The sequence below is a fragment of the Rattus rattus genome, chromosome 11 (assembly GCF_011064425.1).
Source record: "Rattus rattus isolate New Zealand chromosome 11, Rrattus_CSIRO_v1, whole genome shotgun sequence".
NCBI classification, from domain to species: Eukaryota; Metazoa; Chordata; class Mammalia; order Rodentia; family Muridae; genus Rattus; species Rattus rattus.
The window spans coordinates 505,186-526,234 of NC_046164.1; the positions used below are offsets into that span (position 1 = coordinate 505,186).

The window sequence follows — 21,049 nt, forward strand, 5'->3', positions numbered from 1 at the left end:
ATGTCATTTTGTGCCCAAATATTTTTATCATCTGAATTTGAAAATGTTAGAGAAAATAATTATTATCCAAATTCATTTTTTATGTTTTACCTTTGCAAGTGGTTTTTTGAAAGCATTTTTAAAATAAATATATATTCTAAAGCATGCAAAAAAGTGATCCTTTCATGAAAAATTCTGAGCCAGCCCATACATGGCATTATTGAAATTAACTAATTAACCTGTACCAACATCTAAGAAAGCAAGAAATTAATGACTGTTTACACATTCTATAATTCTCCACTAATGTGGCATTTTAATTGGAATTAAATTAAAATGGAATAGATTCACATATGCTAAGCCTATTCTACATACATACAGTAACAAAGCTATTTCATCACATAATCATTCTATTTTCAAAGCAGACACACAGCACAAAAGTAAAGCAATTTACATCCAATCAATACAGGAGTAGAGACTGACTCTAGAGAAGTGAGAGTACAGCATAGTAAATGGTCACAGTAATGACTCCCAAGTGCTTACAATATTAAGATACCTACTTTGCATGGAGGCTAACAAGATTCCTGTGGAGTATTGGAAGGAAAAGTGACAGGATGCTTGGGTGCTCCTCTGTTGCCCTCAGCTCTGTGCATCTTCTTCTCTGAGCCTGTCCAGTTGCCTCTCTCTGAGTGCTCAAAATCATGTACTTTTCAGATTCCATAGCTCACTCTGGCACCTCAGGATATCTGCGTGCTGAACTCAAACTCCAGGGGATCCTGAAGTGTCCCCTGGGCTCCAGGCCCTGTTCCTCAGCTGGCTATTGGGGTGGGTCCATTCTTTCCACTGCCCCAAACCCAGAAGGGAAAGAACTGTCATTGGGACCACTGTAAGAACAACTAAATCCTATCTTCAGAAACATCTTGAAAGTTTAAATTAGAATATCCAACTTTTTATCTTTGTCTCTAAAATATGAATGGTAAGCTAAGGTTGGTAGAATGTGGGAGAAACAAAAGCATTTTTAGAAGAGTAAGCTTACCAAGCCAGAAACTGCAGCAGTAGATGTTGCTATAGCAGGTATAATTTTACCAGCTATGCGTTTAGTTTTAAAACGGTCAGCTGGTTCAATGTTATACATCTTGGCTCGAAGGTTGGAAGCAGCTGTGATGAAATCTATGTGTCCATTACTGTCATCATCTTTTTCAAATGAAAGCACTGCCATCTGAAGGTCACCTGACCAGAGCAACCAGACAATGTTCTCTAGTTAGTGGTAATGGTTTTATGAGGTAAAAAAGCAATGTATAAAAAGTATATGTATATAATTTTCAAAGAACAAGATTTCTAATAAGGAAATATACAAGTTACCAAGCTGAAAGACCTGCTGAAAGCATTTCTCAATTAATAAAGATATTCATCATAAAAATCTGTTATTAATCAATTGAAAAATATATAAAGAGCAAGAAGTTAGAAAAGAACATGAAAACAATGACTTTAATACTACTAAATTAGAAGGTAATGTATGAAAAATATTAAACAGAAATAAGAAAGCAATTTGCCACATTATGTGCTTCCAAGTGAAGTATAAAAGTAATTCTTTGGTATTACTCAGAATTAACCACATAAATATTACTTTGAAACATGTTCTCTCTGACAACTAAGAAAGTCATTTATGAATCTTTCTGAATACTTCTAGATTAGTGAATTCCAGTATCACTTTAAATACTATTAACAATACATTTTTTTCCTGAAATTTTACTGCTTCACTCATGAATTCACAGAGTTGAGAGCAATGCTGATTTCTCTAACAAAAGGTGGTAAGCATACATAAGCAGGTGAACAACTAACTCTGCTTTTAAAGAATGGGAAGTTCAGCTTTAATAACTTTGTTTTTAAAGTTAGTTTGTACTCCTAGTCAGCAATTGAGACATTTAGATGCCTCCGTAGGTAAAAGAACTTGTTCCCTAGCATGAGCACCTAACTTTCAGGGCCCAGAGTCGACCACACAAAAGCTAGACAGACGTAGTGAGCAGATCTGCAATTCCAGTGCTTCTATGGAGAGATGGGAGGCAGAAACAGGAGGATCCTTGGAAGCCTGCAGGCCAACTAGCGTGGTACATGCAACAGAAAACTAATGAAGAGCTTCCTTCTCAAGCTAGAGGCAGGTAGGACCAACACTCAAGTGCCCAAGTTTATCCTCTGACTTCTGTGTGTGCCATGGCATATGTATGCCCACTTGTTCATCTACCCCCCACCATATACACACAATCTAAAAGACTTTCGTGTAATTCTTAGTTCTAGAGTGCTGTTTAAAGGATGAATCGGGAATGACCTGGTTTTTACTATGGGACAGGGCCTTGCTATATGGCTTAGGAAGACTGTGCCCTCCTTGACCCTGATGACCAGTGTGCCTAGCTAACCTGAAACTTCCGCTCCTCAAAAGCAAGCTATTGGCCTGTGATTTTAGATCTGGTCAACATCTAAAGCATAAAACCATATAATAGCTGATACAATTTGGAAAATTAAATTTTACAACTTGAAGGCAACAACATGAGGAGAAATCTTTATGGCCAGCTATTATGAGTAAAAATTATTCCCATGAACTTATCAATATGGCTCTTTGGGACAGTAGGTCTATCTTGTCCGTGGTATTTTAAAGAGTCCCTCTTACTTTTGGTGGCTTTGTTAGAGGAAAGAGCCTTCTCTAGTTGGAAAACAGCATTCCTCTCATCTTCACTGGAGACAGGAACATGGTCTGGTTTCCTTGCAGTTTCATCTGTTTGAACAACCTTTAAATATATGTGTACATGTTCATTACTGTTACATGTTACATCCAAGTTTGACTACTATTTATCTTATTTACTTATTTATTTGAATCATAAGAGAAAATATTTGCTCAATGCCCCTGATCATTATGGCCTAATTTTTCTCTTGCTCAGTCATATTATTTTGATGTTTTGTCTACTATCTATTTCCATGCACTGGCATGTTTATGTTAGAACCTGGGTCTCCACCTTGGTCACGAAGAGACCACTACCATTTCTAAAACAATTTATTTTTCGTATTGGAGTTTGAATTTTTTTATTTTAAACTGAACAGCTTATGTGATAGCTATCATAAAATTCCACACTTCTATGAAGTTGATATTCACTAGTTTGACTTTGACAAATCTATATTAGACTTAAATTACATAGCTGAGTAGCTGATTCATGCAGAAAAAAATGAGTATTTGCAAAATGTATAATATGGCCTTTAAGTACTTGCTAATTACTGAGTACTTCTTTTCTAAAGAACACATCTTTCTTCATTAAATGAAGCATAAACCACAACTGATTTATCTTTAAATTACCTGGTAAACAGTCCACAGGATCAGCAGATGTTTTCAAACCAAAGAACGTCTCCATAATTGTTAAAGTACTATTTATTTTAAAAATTTACCAAATTATGCTCTGAGATATTAAACGTCACAAACATTTATGATGTACTAATGAATCAATAAAATAGAAACTTCTGCCTGCTCTCATGTCTAATATTCTGGTTGTCAAATCCAGAACTACAAGAGCATGTTGGCCTTAAACCTTTAGTGCGAGCTATCATAAGGAGTTGTAAAACAGTCTACATTAAAATGTTATACTGCTAGGGAAATCTATTAGCCCTGAACTGTCATAGCAGCAGAAGCCATGCAAGCCAGAAAATATACTAGAGTGTGTTTCCTGGGCTTTAGCTTAGTTTTGCCAAAGAGTAATATGGGTTGGAAACTTTTCTTACAAATGTGACACCACTTTGTTCTTAATTTACTATCGTATTATTATTTATAGCTTACATGTCATGAATATTTTACTCAGAAAACTCATGAATTTATGTAAAAATAAACTAGCTACAAAGATCCCCTTCTATAAAATAAAGATGTAGGATGCCTACAGATATCACTTCCTTGAGGAAGGTGATTTCATGGCTAACTTTTAAGAGTATATAAAAGAATGGCATATAGTAAGTCTATAAAAAAATACTTTATACACATAAAATTTATTTTTTTCTTCTTCAAAGTTTCCTATTTTCACTGCCTACTACTAAGGGCTCTGAAACTTTCTTAAGATATTTTCTGGGCATAATTATTAGATCAATTTTCCTTCTACTTGGCAGCATAAACAAGTGCCACAATGGTACCAAAGCTAAATGTGCTTGAATGTCATGGCAATCTATAGTAGAACACAGTACACACACTAACGTTATATGAATCCTCAGTTATGGCTTGCAATTCTGTATTATTTTACTGACTTTTCTACTCTGCTCTCAATTACTGTATACTCATTCTATCTTCAGCTTCCTGCCTTCATCCTAAACTGTTAACTTACTTCACCTAAGAAACTAGTAGTCTTTCCCACAGCTCCTTCTAATTTCAAATCTTGAGAACTTCTGTCAGTACTACACTGATGTATACAGAGAATCCAGTTCTACATCATCTATCTCATCCTCTTCTATGTTCTTGAAATACCTAACAGGATTCCCTGCTATTCTTCCTTCCGCACAATGCACTTAATTCCAGGCTTCTGGAATTAAGGCTGGGAGATGCTTTTGCCTGTTAAGCAACCACCCAAGTGGCAGGCCAGCTAATGCAGGCTTTGGTGCATTTCTTTCTATAGCCCATCTCCACTCTTTGAAATAAAATACCACTAACAGCAAAAACTATTCATCCTGGAAACTGTTCTTCAGGGTGAAAATGAAATTTATTATAAGCAGCAGCTTAATAACCACTAGCTATGTGAATGGACTTCTATCTTACCTTGTTGGAAGGCTTGAATTCCTGAATTTTAACTTCTGAAAGAATGTCCATGAGGCTATCTACTGATAAGTCCTGTTTCATAAAAGAAGCTATGTTACCAACACATTTCTTAGAATTCTGAATCTCTAAAGTTAACTCTATTTTAAAAGGTTCCTTTATAACATCAATGATTTGTAACTTTTAGTAATAAATGGGTGATAAACAACTTGATTAAACAACATATCACCTGTGTATTTATATCCATTTGAAACATTTATCTCTATTTCATAAAGAAGTACCAGTCGTAAAAGCTACTGGAGGAAAGCAGGCTAGGGATTAAGATTTACTTCTTAGTTATCAAAATTTAAATCTTATTTTTCTGCTAATTTAAAAAAAGAGACCATTTTCTCTTCATTTCCTCAGTGCCAGAGTTTTAGCTTTCCTGAATGTTATACTTGAAAAATTAATTAAATTCATACATCAAGAGGCAAGCAACTCTAATAGCTCAAGCTGACCCAAATGAGCCCACATCTCCATTTACTACTAGGAAGCTCCTATGAAAAACTGAGGCATACTGCTTTTGAGATTAGTTAAGACTTGCAACACAAGACTGTACACCATTAGTTTTTCCTAGATCTTTATGTGATATTTTATTTCCAAGAAAGATTAAGGTATAACAGGCATATATCTATGTTAAATACAGATCCAGATTTGGGACATATGTTTAGAATCCCAACAGTTAAGAGGCTGAAATGGACAACTCATGCATGAATTTGAAGCTACTCTTGTTGGGTTTATATATCTACTTAGTAAAACCCTATCTAAAAAACGACAGAAATGACAAAAGAAAACGACAAAAACCAAGACCTTTTTCTTTCTATATTTCTCTAATCAGTTTCCTTGAAGGCAGAATTTATTTAACTCTAATATGCATTTAAGGAGAAAGCTAACCTATATACATGTGCTGTCTCTCAAAACTGTATGGAACTTGTTAGGTGTCACTCAAAAGACAATGTCTCACAGAATGAGCAGGACTTTAAGGCATGAAAATCAAAGCAGGAGAACACCTTCAGACTTCTGGAAATGTATGAAAGTTAACATTTAAAGTGAAAAATTAAGTAAAGAGAATCCATCTCTTTGAAGTATTTTTAAATTACTATGAACTGGCTCATTTGATTTCTAATTCAGAGTAACTAGGATAACAGAAAAAGGTAAAAAGGTTATTAATATGTTTATTACTTAAGTATGACTGCTCTCACAAATCTTACTTCAACATTTAAATTCAGAGAGAAGATTAGTTTCCTACCTACCAGCACTGCAATGAGCAGACAACCTCTCCATTAGAATGGTCTTCAACACAACAAAATAACACATTTGTTTTTCTTAATCCAAAAGAAAGGTTTTAGCTCAGCATGAAGGTGCTTGTCTATAATCTGAGCACTTAGGAGGTAAAAGCTGGAAGATCTGGACCTCAAGGCAAGTTCTACCTCATTGTTCAAACGTGGGAGTTTATGTCTCAAACAAATAACCAAGAGATTGAATGATTCCTATGATCTAAACACAAACTTGATACCACCAACTAAATCAACTTGGATTTTGAATCACTTGCTAGAACCTGGAGAGTATCTTACCTTTTCTGAAAATGGAATGCAATATACTGTAGCATATAGTTTTGCAGCATTCTGAAGAAAACTGAGGTGCCTTTTAAGATAAAAATAAAAATTGAAGCAGTTTGAATGGCAATTTTAAAAGATATTTAAGTCAGTAGGAAATACAGCCTTCATGTTAACACTTAAGAACTCCATTTAAATTCTGTTTTGCAGAATTAATTTTTACCCCTTTTAAAGTTAAGACAATGAAATTCTTGTCTAGACTAAAACACATAAGGAGATACCAAATGTCCTTTTGATATACAAACACATGTTAAAACACTATATTCAAGTATTCACCAGAAATACTGTGATGTGCAGAACTATTAGAATACTTGGAGAAAAGTAATTTTAATTCATAAGAATGAATGTGTGTGTGTGTGTGTGTGTGTGTGTGTGTGTGTGTGTGTGTGTAAGAATGAGGAATGAGTATACATTAGATTTGAACCAGCAAAAACAAAAAAGGGTATGTCATATTAGAAAGGCAATTTTGGATAATAAGTGAAATTCTGAAGGAAGCAGGAGCTGAGAAAATTAAGCAAAGTGCTACTTGTAGAAAGGCAGATTAATGAAGGTAGGCTAAGTGTTTGATGAGAGTAAACGTGCTAAGGGTGAGTCTAAAAACAGCGACACACTAAAACCTTACTTGTGTGAATGTAGGCGGGTCATATTAACTGCATTTCCACATAAAGCATCTTAGCTTTATTTACTGTAAGAACATGTATTTTCATTCTATTTTCTTATAGGCAAAAGTAGAGGCGACTTTGTGTTTTATGGAGTGGATATTATAAACAATAGACTTATTTAGCATATAAATAGATGGATGCACATTTGTGTAGGAAGATGCAGCTGGCTCTGCTGACTAGAATGACTTGTTAACTTTTGGACTAAGAGACTTAAGTTACTTAACACTGAAGATCCTGCACTACATAACTAAGGAATTTACAGTTAACATATACACATATACTTACAAAGGCTCATTTAAATCAAATTTTATTGGAGAAGGAGGCCTTTTTGGTGACTGCCAAAATAAACCTAGTAAAATGATAAAAATATTACTTTCAATAAATATAGGTCATATCCAGTATTTTATATTACAATCTCTTCTCAATGGTTATACTCACTGCCATCTTTCAATCGTGTGTCAAGAGGAAAGCAGTGAAGAAGCTGAAGGGCCTAAAAGAAGAATAAAGAATGAAAAAAAAAGTCCCTGCTATTTGTTATTTGAAGAAAAAAACCCTGAAATTTAAAAGAACAAAGCAACCCGCTGGGTACACACTGCTTAGGCATCACAAGCAAGCAAGCAAAGCCTAGGAGATGCACAGCGGGGTCCTGGAGTCAGTCATGAATCAGTTTGTGCTTCCTCCTGTCCTCGCACATCGTTCTAGTCTTTACAACCACTTCACGCCTTTCTTACAATACTTTACACACTATTCTGTACTAAGAGCAATCATTACAACAAATATAAAAACAAAATTATATGCTTAAGATGTGCTTGGAAGAGGGTGGGAATATGAAACATGTAAACTCATACTGCTTCAAGTGAGGTGAAAGGTAAAAATGATGAATACAGACAGTATACTATTTTCTTATGTTTCCATGGTTCCTTTTTTTTTCTACAATAATAAAAATCAAGCAAAGCAGGGCTGGTGCTCAGTGGGCAAAGCTATGTGCTGCCAATCATAAACCCTGAGATTGATCCCTAGGACCCGCTGGTGGAGGAAATGAGTGCTGCTGCTTGTCTTTTGACCTCATAGGAGCACTGTGGCCATGAACATGCTCCACTCCTACTCCTCTACAAAACAAATCATTAAGAGTTTAACAATAAAAATAAAAATACCAACATAAAACAAAAACAAAAACACCATCACAGAAGATGGTTCAGGAGAAACTTAGTTAAGAGAAACAAAGAGGTGCTGATTCTAAGCCTTTGCGGGTTGAGAGGCTAGGCTCTGCTCTGCAGACAAAACGTCCAAGATCAGGCAGCAGAATCTCTCCAATCCCACGCCGCCCTCACAAAAAACTTATATAAGGCTGCTGCTTCTCTGAGCAGAGTCAGTTACCCTCTTGTGTCTTTCCCAATAAATGGATGCCAAGAAGTGCATGCTGACAGGATCATGATATAGCTGTCTCCTGAGAGGCTCTGAACAAAAATCCCACCTGAATTATCAGTCTCTCGTTTCTATTCTGAGCAAACTTACTTAGACCACAGAATTAATGCAGTTCATATTACCTAGAGACAAAAGCTACCCTAACCTAACTTTGCACATAGGGCCAGCTCAGTGCACAGCTGACAAGTCAAGCCAGAACGTGCACACTAAATATTTTAACTAGTTACCATTAAAGAGAAATTGGTCATATGCCTAGGCTTTACTCTCAGTTAACTTACTATTTATTTCTAAAAGGCCTGAAGGAAAAGAACAAATATTTTAAGTCAGGGATGTTAGTAATAAATAAATGAGCCATGGACAGACCTTTTTTTTTTTTCCTTTTCTTTTTTTCAGAGGTGGGGACTGACCCAAGGCCTCAAGCACTCTACCACTAAGCTAAATCCCCAACCCCAGACCTTTTTTTTAATGTCTTAGATGTATACTTACTTTATGGTTGAAGTATTTTTCAAACTTTAGTCTTGCTAATTCTACACATTGGGACCACATTCTAGGTCTTCTGCTAAGCAGCTTAATAACTTGAAAACAGCCTTCTAAACTCTGTCCATTTTGTATCTTCTAAAATAAGAGAAAAACAAAGGGGAAAAAAAAACATTATTTTATAAGCACAAACACACTCCATTAGTATTTTTTTTTTCCTGCATAAGCACTTATTCTCTTTTTTCTTAAAATTATGAGGAGAATGTGAAAGGACAGTAACCGGATCTTTAGACTGTTTTTTCTTTTTAAAACAATCTATTCTTATTTCAAGCACATTGGTGTTTTGCCTATATTGTATGTATCTCTGTGTGAGGCGTCAGATCTCCTGGTACTGGAGTCATAGCCAGCTGTGAGCTGCTATGTGGGTGCTGGCAATTGTATCAAAGAGGTCCTTAGTGTACAGAGACCCAGGAGTAATAGTTAATAAAAAAAATTGACCTTTTTAGTTGTATATGACTAAATGTAAAGCAGTTGTCTTTGAAGTTGGCCTTATTATGAGTAATAAGATTACTGTCCAGCCCTGATTTTCACTCGAACTGATCTTAATTTTTTCCCCAAAGAATTTACCAAACCCTCTGATTATCTGTTGCTATTTTATCTCTATTATTATACCTTCGTTTGGTTGAACCACAAAGCCTAATTAGTCTGAAGCTCAAAGACAATTACATACAGTTCAAGCTAAAACAAAACAACAAAAAACAAAACAGGCTATTTATCACCTAAATTTAGGATTCCCAATAGAATGTTTCACTGTGATCAAGTTTTCAAGCACTCCCTACTGCTACAGGAAAGTTTTATTATTTTTAGGTAACTTGAAAATAATATTATACTAACATAGGTATTGGCTCTGAAGTAAAATGCATTCTTTTACCTGTAAGACATCTTCTGCAGAAGGATAGGCTTGCCAAAATTTGTTAAACAGTGAAGGCTTATGGGAGAAGGAACTTTCAAACTGTAAAGGGGAAAAAAGTTTCAGGTATGTTTAATAGTTATAATATTACCTTGTCTAATTCAGAGAAGACCAATTCACTAAGAACTTTTACCTTGTCTCTTGCCCATTGGATAGTATGTTCGACAGCTGCCGGAAAGGACTTGAGAGTGCAAAATGGTATTTCTTCTTCTGGGGGGTCTCGCTATTGAAAAATAAAAATAAAAACCAAATATTTGGCTAAATTTTGAGTCTGACTGGTCTAAAAATAAGGCCTGTTATACACTTTCATATGGTAATACTTTCATCTTGGATAATAAAGCAAAACTTAATTTCTTGAACATTTAACCTGTTGAAAGACATGAGAAACACAAATCTCATCATTATTGTCAGTGTGTGCTTATGTGGTGTAGCAGATATGGCCGATCACAATACATTATTAATTTTTTTCTAGACAAATTCAGGTGACATGTAAACCTTTTTAACACTACTTCTAACTTAGAGAAGTGATTAAGAATTCTTAATGTATAAGTTCTCAGTGTTCCCAAAGATCCTACATAAGATTAAACACTTGGGAATAGGACTCTTAGTAGTTTACTAGAAAAAGTATACACTAGATGGGGAATGATTAAGTTGTCTTACTAGTGGAAGTACCACTGAAGACCTCCTTGTCTATTAGAGGATTTGTTTAAAGACTAAGCTTACTGGTTTACTCAGTCAAAAATGACTCAAGTTATGCCTTTTTACTGAAAAAGATCTCTAATTTGCTGATTTATGAGAAAACAACTTTTTGTTTGGCTATGTCTTATGAGAGTCTGAAATAAAAAAATAGGAGGAAGTTCAGCAAATGTAGCAGACTGAGAGGATCCTTGACTATGAAAATCTTCCCATGGCATCATGCATATGATTCCCCTACTTAATACTCTAATTAAACATCAGTTTAATCTCTTATATTATTGTCATTATTTGTACCAGTCAGTGAATTTCACGAAAGAAAACGGGAAAACAGTGTACACTAAGAATTTAAAAATTTTACTAAACCAAACATACCCTTTAAATCAAGAAACATTGTTACTTAGAAAAATCATATACTTAATTATTTACTTGAACTGTTCAATTTTAAATTATAAAACCTACAAATAATTTTAGACCCATAGTTTCAACTTTAGCAATATTATAAAATCATTTATGAGAAAAAATTTTACACTTTACTATCTTTCTAAAATACATACACATTGCTTCCTTGAACCACTGAAGAATGATTTTTTAGGGGTAGTTTTTGGGTAAATTACCAGGTTCATATTTTTACTAGGTTTCACAAATACTACTAATAATGCATGCAAGGGGCATAAATTCTTAATGAGGACAAACATTTAAGATGACCTAGTAGTCTTACTGCAACTTGGTTTGCCAAGGCTGGTTGATATCTATGGGAGGCGCTCTTCTTTTTGAGGAGAGGGGAGGAAGAGTGAATGGGGTAGGGTAAGGGGAGGGACTGGGAGAAGAGGGAGGAAAGCTGTTATCAGGATATAAAGTAAATAATTAATAAAAAGATTAAAAAATGAGTACACAGTCATTACACTTGTGGTCTTCATTTTCTTATATACCAGCTAATATCTAACAGAATAAAACCAAAAGATCAGAAAATTAATAGGATTCCAAGTCTCTGGTGACATTTCTATTTTCCGTCAAAAAGTTAAAAGTTTCAAGTCAAAAAGTTAAGCTTTTATAAGCTTATTTTCAACTCGATGGTAGTTAGAAAACTTAAAACTCTTTTTTCTTGATGACTCCTTAAAATTTCATTTAGGGGCAAGGGCGATGTATAATGTTAGTTATGTGAGCCTGAGGACCTACGTGTGTTCTCAAGCACCCATGTAAAAGCTGGGTGTGGAGGTATGACATATAATTACAGCACTAAAGAGACAGGCTGAGATCCTTGGCACTTGCTAGCCAGTCAGTTTAGTCAAATCTGTATTTCCAGGCTCAGTGAGAGACCCTGTCAGAAAAATTCAGAGAGTAAAACAGAGGAAGACTCCGGACATTGATCTCTAGCTACTACACATATATAGTGTAACTACTATCTGAACACACACTTAAAAACTACATTCAACATGTTTAAACATGCAGATGCACAAATATATATCAACTGGTCAGAGCTAAAACCAAGACTGTTAAAGCTAAGTCAAATTAATTAATTCTTCCTTGAAAACAAAAACTGTGATATAAAAAGACAGACATTTATTCAATATACTGACTTACGTGACTATTATAAGATTCAGTCAATTGAGGTACAATAATTTCGGTGTGTCCCTTGGTACCCATTGTTCCAGAATCTAAGAGAGGCCGTAGATTTGCTAAACAGCGGCTATTTGGAGACAAAATATATAAAAAAAACAAAACAAAACAAAGCAAAACACAAAAGTGATCAGTAACAGTAAACAAAGGATAGCTTACTGTTATCTACTTAATATTCAACATGCTGACCATTTTTGTATGCATGTTGTAGCCAACAGAACATGACCCATGCTAACAGTTTTACTAAGTTTTTCTTCTTAGCGCTATCACATATATAAAATTTGTTTTCAACCTAGTAATTTCTGTTTTTCCTACTTAATAGGATTTAAAAATATCATTTTTTAAAATTTCTATTTCCTCCTTCATTATTAACTACATTATTCTTTCTTCATTTTCTATTTATTATTTGATTACTTTCAGCCTATAAGTTCTGCTATACCACATCTTCTCAACTGGTCTTTATTTCAAGCAGTATTAACTAAATAGTATCATTAGTCATGTTTTACACACTTTAGTATCCTAAGACTTTTTTTTGTGCACTACCCCTCCAACGCATATACACACAAAATGAAATGCAATAATTTTTTCTTGTTTGTTTTTTCTTTCAAGATTTGCTTCTCTCTCATTTCTCAACTGGTAAACCTCTGATATATGCCCTGGTATCTTAACATTGCAGTCACACAATGATTCATTCAATGACTGATTTCATAAATCGCATTGAATGATATCAGATGATTGACAGTGAAAGTAAATAGTCTTTGGATGAAAAATGTAGTGAAGAACCAAACATTAGGTAAACACATATGTCATTAAAAGTAAGTGCCACAATGAGAAAGTACTAAGACAAGCGGAATTAGGAGTAAATATCTGTTTTAACAAAGTTATTTAGGCTGAAACTTGAAGATGAGTGAACACCTTAAAGGAGAGAATTGGCAGTATACACATTTGGGGACAAGAATTTTGGAGGAAGGGAAATACAACTTCCTAAAGCCCAAAACCAACTTAGTTCTTCCTAAGAGGCTGCTGCAGACCCTAAAGAAGGCTTATATAGCTGTAGTAAGGAGACGGACACTGGCCATGTCTAAAGCTGGAACAGTGGATAGGTGGTAGGTATTTCATAAAAACAAAACAAAACCATTTAGGCTGTTTTATCAATATTAATTTTTTTCTAAGTATAATGAGAAATCACCAGTATGCTTAAATTTAAGTAGCTCTACTTGAATGACATAAAAATAATTAGGTAATTTGGTAATTTTCAAAATGTGAAAGTGAAAACCAAAAATAAAAGTAGTTCTTTATGTACTTGAATTTCAAGAACATACCTACCTGTCTACATATCTCCTGGCTTCCACATTATCTAGTGCTGTAATGACGATGTCTTGCCTATTGTAAAATTCATCACTGTATGTACTCTCGGTGGCTGGACAGACTTTGTTCAGGTGTGCATCTATTTTTAATTGAGGATTTATTTTCAGAGTTGCTTCAGCAGCAGTATAGCTTTTAGGTTTCTAAACAAGTAAATAAAAAAGAAGGAATAAATGTCAAACAGAAAAGATGAAGTATGACTGAATTTACATATTCTAATCATTCCGAATATATGAGGTGACAGCAAAGTACTGACATACTAACACATTCTAATCAACCTTCATTGTGTAGCAAATTCCCTTAGACACTTTCAAGTATTTTTACAAAGCCTTAAAAACTATGTTTATTTTTTTAATTAAAGGCTTATCCACCATGTGTCATTTCATTCATCTGTCATTGAATCTTGTTACTTCAGATGCTATGAAGGTCTTTCCAGCTTTCTGTCTTTTCTCACTATCAGGCTAACATGTTTTATTTCTTACTACAAAATCAAAGTCAGAAACTGTTAGAAGTCAAGAAATTTAACAAATAGGTCTTTAGTGTTCATCTACAGATAATACATAGTGAATCCTTCTAGTAAGACATTTGACTTCACAGAGACCATTACCCTGTCCTTTGTATTTATGTAAGAGGATATCAGGTTAACTATGACAGGTATTGTAGTCACCTGTTCATAACATGCTTACATTTCATTTCCTAAGATCGACAATGAGTTGATAATACAAGGGAAAATTTTAAACTAAAAGCACATGTTTTTTTCTTTCTTACCTGTTTTTTACTACAGAGTTTTACCCTGTAACTATGACTAACACTCACTGTGTAGACCAGACTACCCTGGAACTCAAGAGATCCACCTACCTCTGTCTTTGAGTACACTGCCTATTTCTTTTCCTGATTTAAATATTTTGGTTTGAGACAACTAAATAGTCTTTTACAATAAAAGGGGATGCTAAAACTGTACAGCAATTTTAAATACTAATCCTTACCTGTTTTATACCAAAAAAAAAAGTAAATAGGGTTAAAATTTGTGCTTTGTTAAAACCTCAAATTAGAGAACCTGTTTATGGAAACATCTTTCTGTGGTGCTACTCATGTTTCACCACTCAAAATAACAACATCTAAAAACCAATTTTAGCTCCCATGAAACTAAAATTTTCTTGATTTTATTCTTTCCAAAGAATACTTTATTCTTTCTCTTAAGAATCTAACACAGAACAGAATTACCCAGCAACCATTACGTGTTTATGATATGAAAAGAGCGACAAACCTGTATATGATGAGGGCGAAACAGGAACTGTCTGTTTAGGTTGGATTTTTCTATCAAGTCAGGATCTGTAACTGTTACCTTGTATCAGAGGAGAACAAGAATGAATCTGTTTTGCATTTATCCCTATGACCAAACAGCACTCTCGAATCGTTTTTACTAGTAATAGTCATTTAAAAAAATTCCAAATGGTTACCAGTAATATGCTATCATTGTTAAATTTATTAATTCCAACTAATATTTAGTACATGAGCATAGCTAAACAAATAATTTAAGCTCATTTGAAGCTTTCCTTAAAGATTCTTTATTTGGGTATTAAAAATATCTATCATCTTTTAGACCTACAAAATTAATTACTCACAGAGCTATCTCTTCTAAATTTATAACATTTATTCTTTTAAAAGTTATTTATTATTTCTTAATTACTGTGTATGTGTAGAGGAATATGTGCCCACAGTTTGAGTATGGAACTCAAACAACAACTCGTAAAAGTCCTTTGTCTCCTCCGATGGGTGGGTGCTGGGGATCAAAGTGAACCAGATTTAATGGCAAGTGCCTTAGCTGGTCAGCTATCTTACTAGCCCAATATTTATTCTTAATTTGGAGTAATTTGAGAAGAATGTTGTCATGTTTCAACTTGAAAGGAGCTCCAACTAAGGCTGACTCTATAAACTACTAGGCAGTTGAGTATTTTTATGCAGCCAACTAGCGGTCATAGACAGTTATCTATAGACCTAAAATACTTGCCCTTTAAAAAAAGTACAGATCCCAGGGACTAAGCCACTACCTAAAGACTATATATGGACTGGACCCTGGACTCTGACCTCATAGGTAGCAATGAATATCCTAGTAAGAGCACCAGTGGAAGGGGTCCCTGGTCCTGCTAAGACTGAACCCCCAGTGAACTAGATTGTTGGGGGAGGGTGGCAAGGAAGGAGGATGGGAGGGAACCCCCAAAAGAAGGGAGGGGAGGGAGGGGATGTTTGCCCGAAACCGGGAAAGGAATAACACTCAAATGTATATAAGAAATACTCAAGTTAATAAAAAAAAAAAAAGTACAGATCCTAATTTAGAAGGAGAAAAAAAACCAACAAGTAAAATAATTCAAAAGGCATGTGCTGTTAAACTAGACTTAAAGAATACTGTCTTGGTATGGCACTGTTTGTATGGGTTCCAGTTTCAGGTGCTGACTGGTGTTCACGTTCATTTTCTTTTAGTAATTTTCCTTGTGTATATGTCTACATTTATTTTTGGAATTTTGTATTAGAGGTTCTCTCTCTCTGTCTCTCTTTCTCTGTGTCTCTCTCTCTGCAGAGATGGGTGGTTGAAAGTCTTACTTTCTAGTGAGTGACTTCCTTATGTATCTGGTGTTTAATTCAAGGTTTCATTTTTTCCCTTGATTCCAGGTACCTGGGGATTTCTCTTTACATCTTGGGTGTATCTATGAACACTTACAGTTTTGTTACAAGTCTCTGAGTTCAGAATGACAGAGGCCTGCCCACATTACAGGTTTTATTTTGCTATCTGATGTCAGTAGGTTTCTTCACTTCAGCTCATCCTGACCTTTACCTACTAAACGCACTGTTTTCCTGTACAGTTAAAACATTCAGGTAATGTCCAAGTTTACAGTAAAGAAGCAATTTTAAAAAAACAAGAAAAATCCAAGTAACTTTTAAGCTACTAAACTCGTAGTTTGTGGAGCACATTTAGAAATGCCAAGCATGGATAATATAAATGTGCACCTACCTATAGCTATAATAATGATGAATCCCCTTTAAAACCATGTCAATAAGCCACAATGTGGATTACCATATACTTTTTAGTTATTTATGCATTATCACTGTTAGTTACCAAGATAAATATATGAAGTCACTAAGGAAAGTTTTTATCTTAGAGGTAAAATACCACTAATAAAAATTATTTTAAATATGACATGATTTTGCAATTAACTCAGTCTGAAGAATTTTAACTATATACCAAAGTATATGTTATTCTTACTGTTTGAAACTCACCATTTAAATTATGTGAGTACTCTGCAGCCTTTTAATGTCATCTCTCATGTTAATATTTAATTAAGAATGAGTAGTACAACAAAGGAATAATGCAGTCAGTTTGCAAGCTATGATAATAAAAATTAAAGCACATTTAATCTTGATGGTAAGTACAAAAGGCAGACAGGACTTATTTCAGTTTCAGGAAATTACAAAGAACCAAGAAGCAGAGACTCTGACTAAAAACTGACCAGAGACAATTAAATTAAAGTCTTCTAATTCTCAGTTTAATGGTCTACTGGTAAAACAGGCTAGTATAGTCAAACACAGTTCCAAAAAGGGTAACAGGAGAAATATAAACGTTTAAGTCTAAAAAGACCTGTAACTTACCATTCCTTTCTCTCTGCCTGTACCAACACCCAGTAATGCAAAATTTTTTAACATTTCACAGCCTATGGCGCCACATCCTACCTATCGAAGAAAGAATACAAATGTCAGACAACAAGACTATAATTTTTAATGAATAAAGAATTTCATTCTAATTTTTTCAAATACTATAACACTAACTACCATTTTTAAGTAATGATTTGTGCTTCACTTGTGGTAGATTTTACTTTTTGCAAGTTTCATAATGCCTTTTAAGTGTCTCAATTAAAGAAAAAAGCAGTATAAAACAAATGAAACTATGGTATTCATAATTTCTTTAAACGAAAAACATTTGAAGATTCCTAGCAAAAGCTAAATGTAGAACTCATTTCTTACAGAGGAAAGAAAACAACAGAACAAAAAAACAAAAATATAAAAACAACCCAAGTCCAGAACTAGGAACCATGAAAAAGTCTACTTTTAGACATTTGTCAGTCTATCTGAAAGACAGAAATATGTCTAAGGCAAGTCTACTAAGAATTTTAAGTAAAACAGAAAATTATAAGAGGTTCTATCTATATGAAAAAAAAATCTCAGAATTGCTAATCTGTAAAATATTTATAAAAATGATTACTAAAACTTAGTAGTATTTTTAAGACTAGCCAACATTTATGCTATTATGAAAAATTTCTCTGAAAATATACTAAGATATTTAAAAAAGAGAATACATTTACTCATTTCTTAGTGTAGTGATTTAAAGTTTTTTTAAAAAAAATTTTAAAGTACTTCTAGAAAGGATTTAATGTTGAAGCTGTCACATTCATGTTTTATTTTTAAATGAATAAATACTTCAGATCCTGAATTGGCTAACGTCTATGTAAAAGGCCCAGGAAGTAAATATTGTAAGCTCTGGAGACTGTATGATTTATCGATTACTCATTTAGACCAAGTTGACTTTAAAACTTAACTTGACATTCAACAACATTTTGAGCACATGACTTATTCCCATCCTTACTGAACAACTTACTAAGAAGATATTCAAGTTCTGTAGCTTCTGACACAATGTATTTCCAATGCAGGCACGGAAGGCATCGTATCTATCTCCTCTGAAGAACAGTTACCAAGGAAACAGCAAGACATACAAATACACCTGATTATTGTTAGTAACAATTTAAACTGTACTTCAAGACAGAATATACTTCAGAGTTTTCTACAGCCCTTCTTACTCCTAAACAAAGAATTATGACTAATGACTGCTGAGAGGGACAATTAACCAGGGATGAGCCCTCGAATTGGCGGTTATCTAATACAAATTATACAGTCCTGGAATCAATCAAACAAATGTCACACTAACTAAACTCAGCACGCTGTGTTTATATATTTATGCACATACAAAACAAATAATAAAAAAGAGGCCAATAATTGAATGGGAGCTGGGGAATATGGGAAGGCTTGGAGGGGGAACAAGGAAGGAAGAACTGGTGTAATTATATTTTAATTAAACATTTTTTTAAAATAAAAGAAGTTTTCCTTAATTCATGAGATGAACTACCTTCCTTGAAAGAGTTTTCAACAACATCCTACCAACATCCAAATGACATAAACGAAGATGACTTTAGGTTATAATAGTTCAGGAATCTATTCTAAGCTTATAAGTGGATGTCTGAAACTTTGGATGAAACTGACTCCTCTAAGTACATTATATTTTATACAATATCTATGTATATAAACTTATGACACTGTGGTAGTAAGTTCTGCAGGCTGAGTTGCCAAAGGGTAACTAACAAATTTCTTTCTCCTTCTTTGCAATTTTCTGGTTAGATTATGTCTTCTTTTTTCAAGTTTATTTCTTAACTTAGTTGGGCTTCATTGCTCTGTGTAGTGTTGAGCCAGGGTTTGCCTTATGCTGCCCAGGTTAGTCTTCAATTCCTTTTCCCACCTCATGCTAGATTTACCAGATTTTTACAGCCTCAGCATATAAGTGTTTTTTATTTTCTTAGATTAAGATCATTCACTTTTTCACGTAAAGATGCATTTGCTTTCTTCTCCTTGGTATATTATTATCTCCAGCATTACTACTAGTGCCCGAGGAACATTGTTAAGTGACAATCAAAGTTTTCTTTTACATGTTTCTTTGATACATACAGAAAGAGCTTCTAAAGGGTCGATGGACAGACAGAAGAATGATTCCCCCCAGGAAGGACAGCATGTGATGTTATCACTCTATACCCAACTATATGCAATTTAAATTTATTTATTTCTCTACTATTACATTTTGTACTTTTTGATATTTTACATGTAAGTAAAAATCTCAGAAAGCTAAACTACAGAGAAGGAGGGGAAAAAAACGCCTATAAAGATCATAGTATTTTTAAAAAGTTCTTAGAGGAATCTATGGAAGGGATTTGGAGTTATTAATTCATTTAAACTGAAGGCAGAACCCTGCGTTACGTGGTTAATGATTTTGAAAAAGATTTATGGCCTCAAATGGAAAGTGATTTATTAAAAAAAAATGTATAGCAATCTTATTCATTAATATTATGGCATTTGAATGCTAATCATTTTCATGCATATATTCCAAAATTTTGTATCACTTCATATAAAGTGGTAATGAGACATGGTACTATTGTAATATTTAACCACTAGGCAAAGAAAAAACAAGCCAAGAAGTAAAATGTCTGGAGGAAAGACACCTAAGAGAGCAATGCTTACACAAAATTGCTCACTCTCTGCTTCTTAAAGATATACTAAGAAAAAATAATCCAAATTACATCTTTACCGTGGGAGAAACTCTTCATGCCCAAGATTGCCTAGGGATTCCACAATATCTGCTGCTTCAAGATACAACTGAAAAGAAGATTAAAAACATTACAGTTAAGACTTAAGTCACTAAAAAAACCCTGAGCTTTTCTCTTACAGTTATTTAATAATCATGGGAAGAGATGATAAAAATGACAATTCAATGTAAAATATTAGAAAAATAATGGTTATAGTATATATTCTTAAAACTGTGAACCAAAGGACTGTTAAAAGGTGTGTAATTCAATTCATATCACTTATCCATCATAAGGATAATTTTATTTTACTTTTTTAATTTTTAGAGGAAATTTTACCTCAAAATCTGTTCTTCAAAACTACAGAAAAACTTTGGATTTCCCATTCAATTTTAGTTACGTTCGAATGAACAGTATGATTAACTTGAGCATGAGGTATCTAGACTGTACTTTCAACTGGAGATACTTTATGTCATCTCTTGCCTCATGTATAATTATAAAAGAAAAGATCCAGGAAGACAATTTCAACATTTTTAGTACTAAAAAGAATTTCTTTAATTTATTAATAATTAAAGAACCCAGTCTTATGCATATTTAAGTAACTGCTTTTAAATTTGAACAGAATCAGACGGTAATACCATTGTAATATAACACTGTAACAGAATTTATATTTCATATGATGCTAATAGTTATAACCAAGTCAACTTCCACCAGTCAACTTGTAATCTATTTTAAATAACTTAGCAGAAAAATGACATTGTATGGGTGTATATTCAAAATCAACTCAAACAGAAAGGACTTAAGCAGTATGTGTAGACTTCCTGCCATTTATTTTCCTTTTTGTAACAGATACAAATGCTTTTAATTCTTGTGATGCTTTTATCTTACACATCTCTCAAATTTACACCATTCCTATATCTTCTATCTTCAGGCAATATCAGGAATGAAACCTGAAGATTTGTTATGGCAAAATTTCTGCAAAACAAGTTTAAGAGCCCAGAGAGCCCCAAAATGGTAACTAAGCCAAAATACTAGAG

General features: G+C 33.9%; 1 protein-coding gene across 2 annotated transcripts in view; it reads right to left on the reverse strand.

The window, feature by feature from the left end:
- Positions 1 to 21,049, reverse strand: part of Uba6 (ubiquitin like modifier activating enzyme 6) — a 55,442-nt gene that overhangs the window by 9,646 nt on the left and 24,747 nt on the right. For both annotated transcript variants that reach the window (XM_032916483.1, XM_032916484.1), the window contains 15 exons: positions 20,018 to 20,085; positions 18,266 to 18,344; positions 17,263 to 17,343; positions 14,885 to 14,962; positions 13,579 to 13,760; positions 12,217 to 12,322; positions 10,073 to 10,162; positions 9,901 to 9,981; positions 8,979 to 9,107; positions 7,506 to 7,557; positions 7,353 to 7,416; positions 6,364 to 6,433; positions 4,754 to 4,825; positions 2,642 to 2,759; positions 1,013 to 1,206 (listed from right to left, as the gene is read on the reverse strand). In XM_032916483.1, the coding sequence (XP_032772374.1) occupies positions 1,013 to 1,206; positions 2,642 to 2,759; positions 4,754 to 4,825; positions 6,364 to 6,433; positions 7,353 to 7,416; positions 7,506 to 7,557; positions 8,979 to 9,107; positions 9,901 to 9,981; positions 10,073 to 10,162; positions 12,217 to 12,322; positions 13,579 to 13,760; positions 14,885 to 14,962; positions 17,263 to 17,343; positions 18,266 to 18,344; positions 20,018 to 20,085 (1,464 nt within the window). The remainder of the gene's footprint in view (positions 1 to 1,012; positions 1,207 to 2,641; positions 2,760 to 4,753; positions 4,826 to 6,363; positions 6,434 to 7,352; positions 7,417 to 7,505; positions 7,558 to 8,978; positions 9,108 to 9,900; positions 9,982 to 10,072; positions 10,163 to 12,216; positions 12,323 to 13,578; positions 13,761 to 14,884; positions 14,963 to 17,262; positions 17,344 to 18,265; positions 18,345 to 20,017; positions 20,086 to 21,049) is intronic.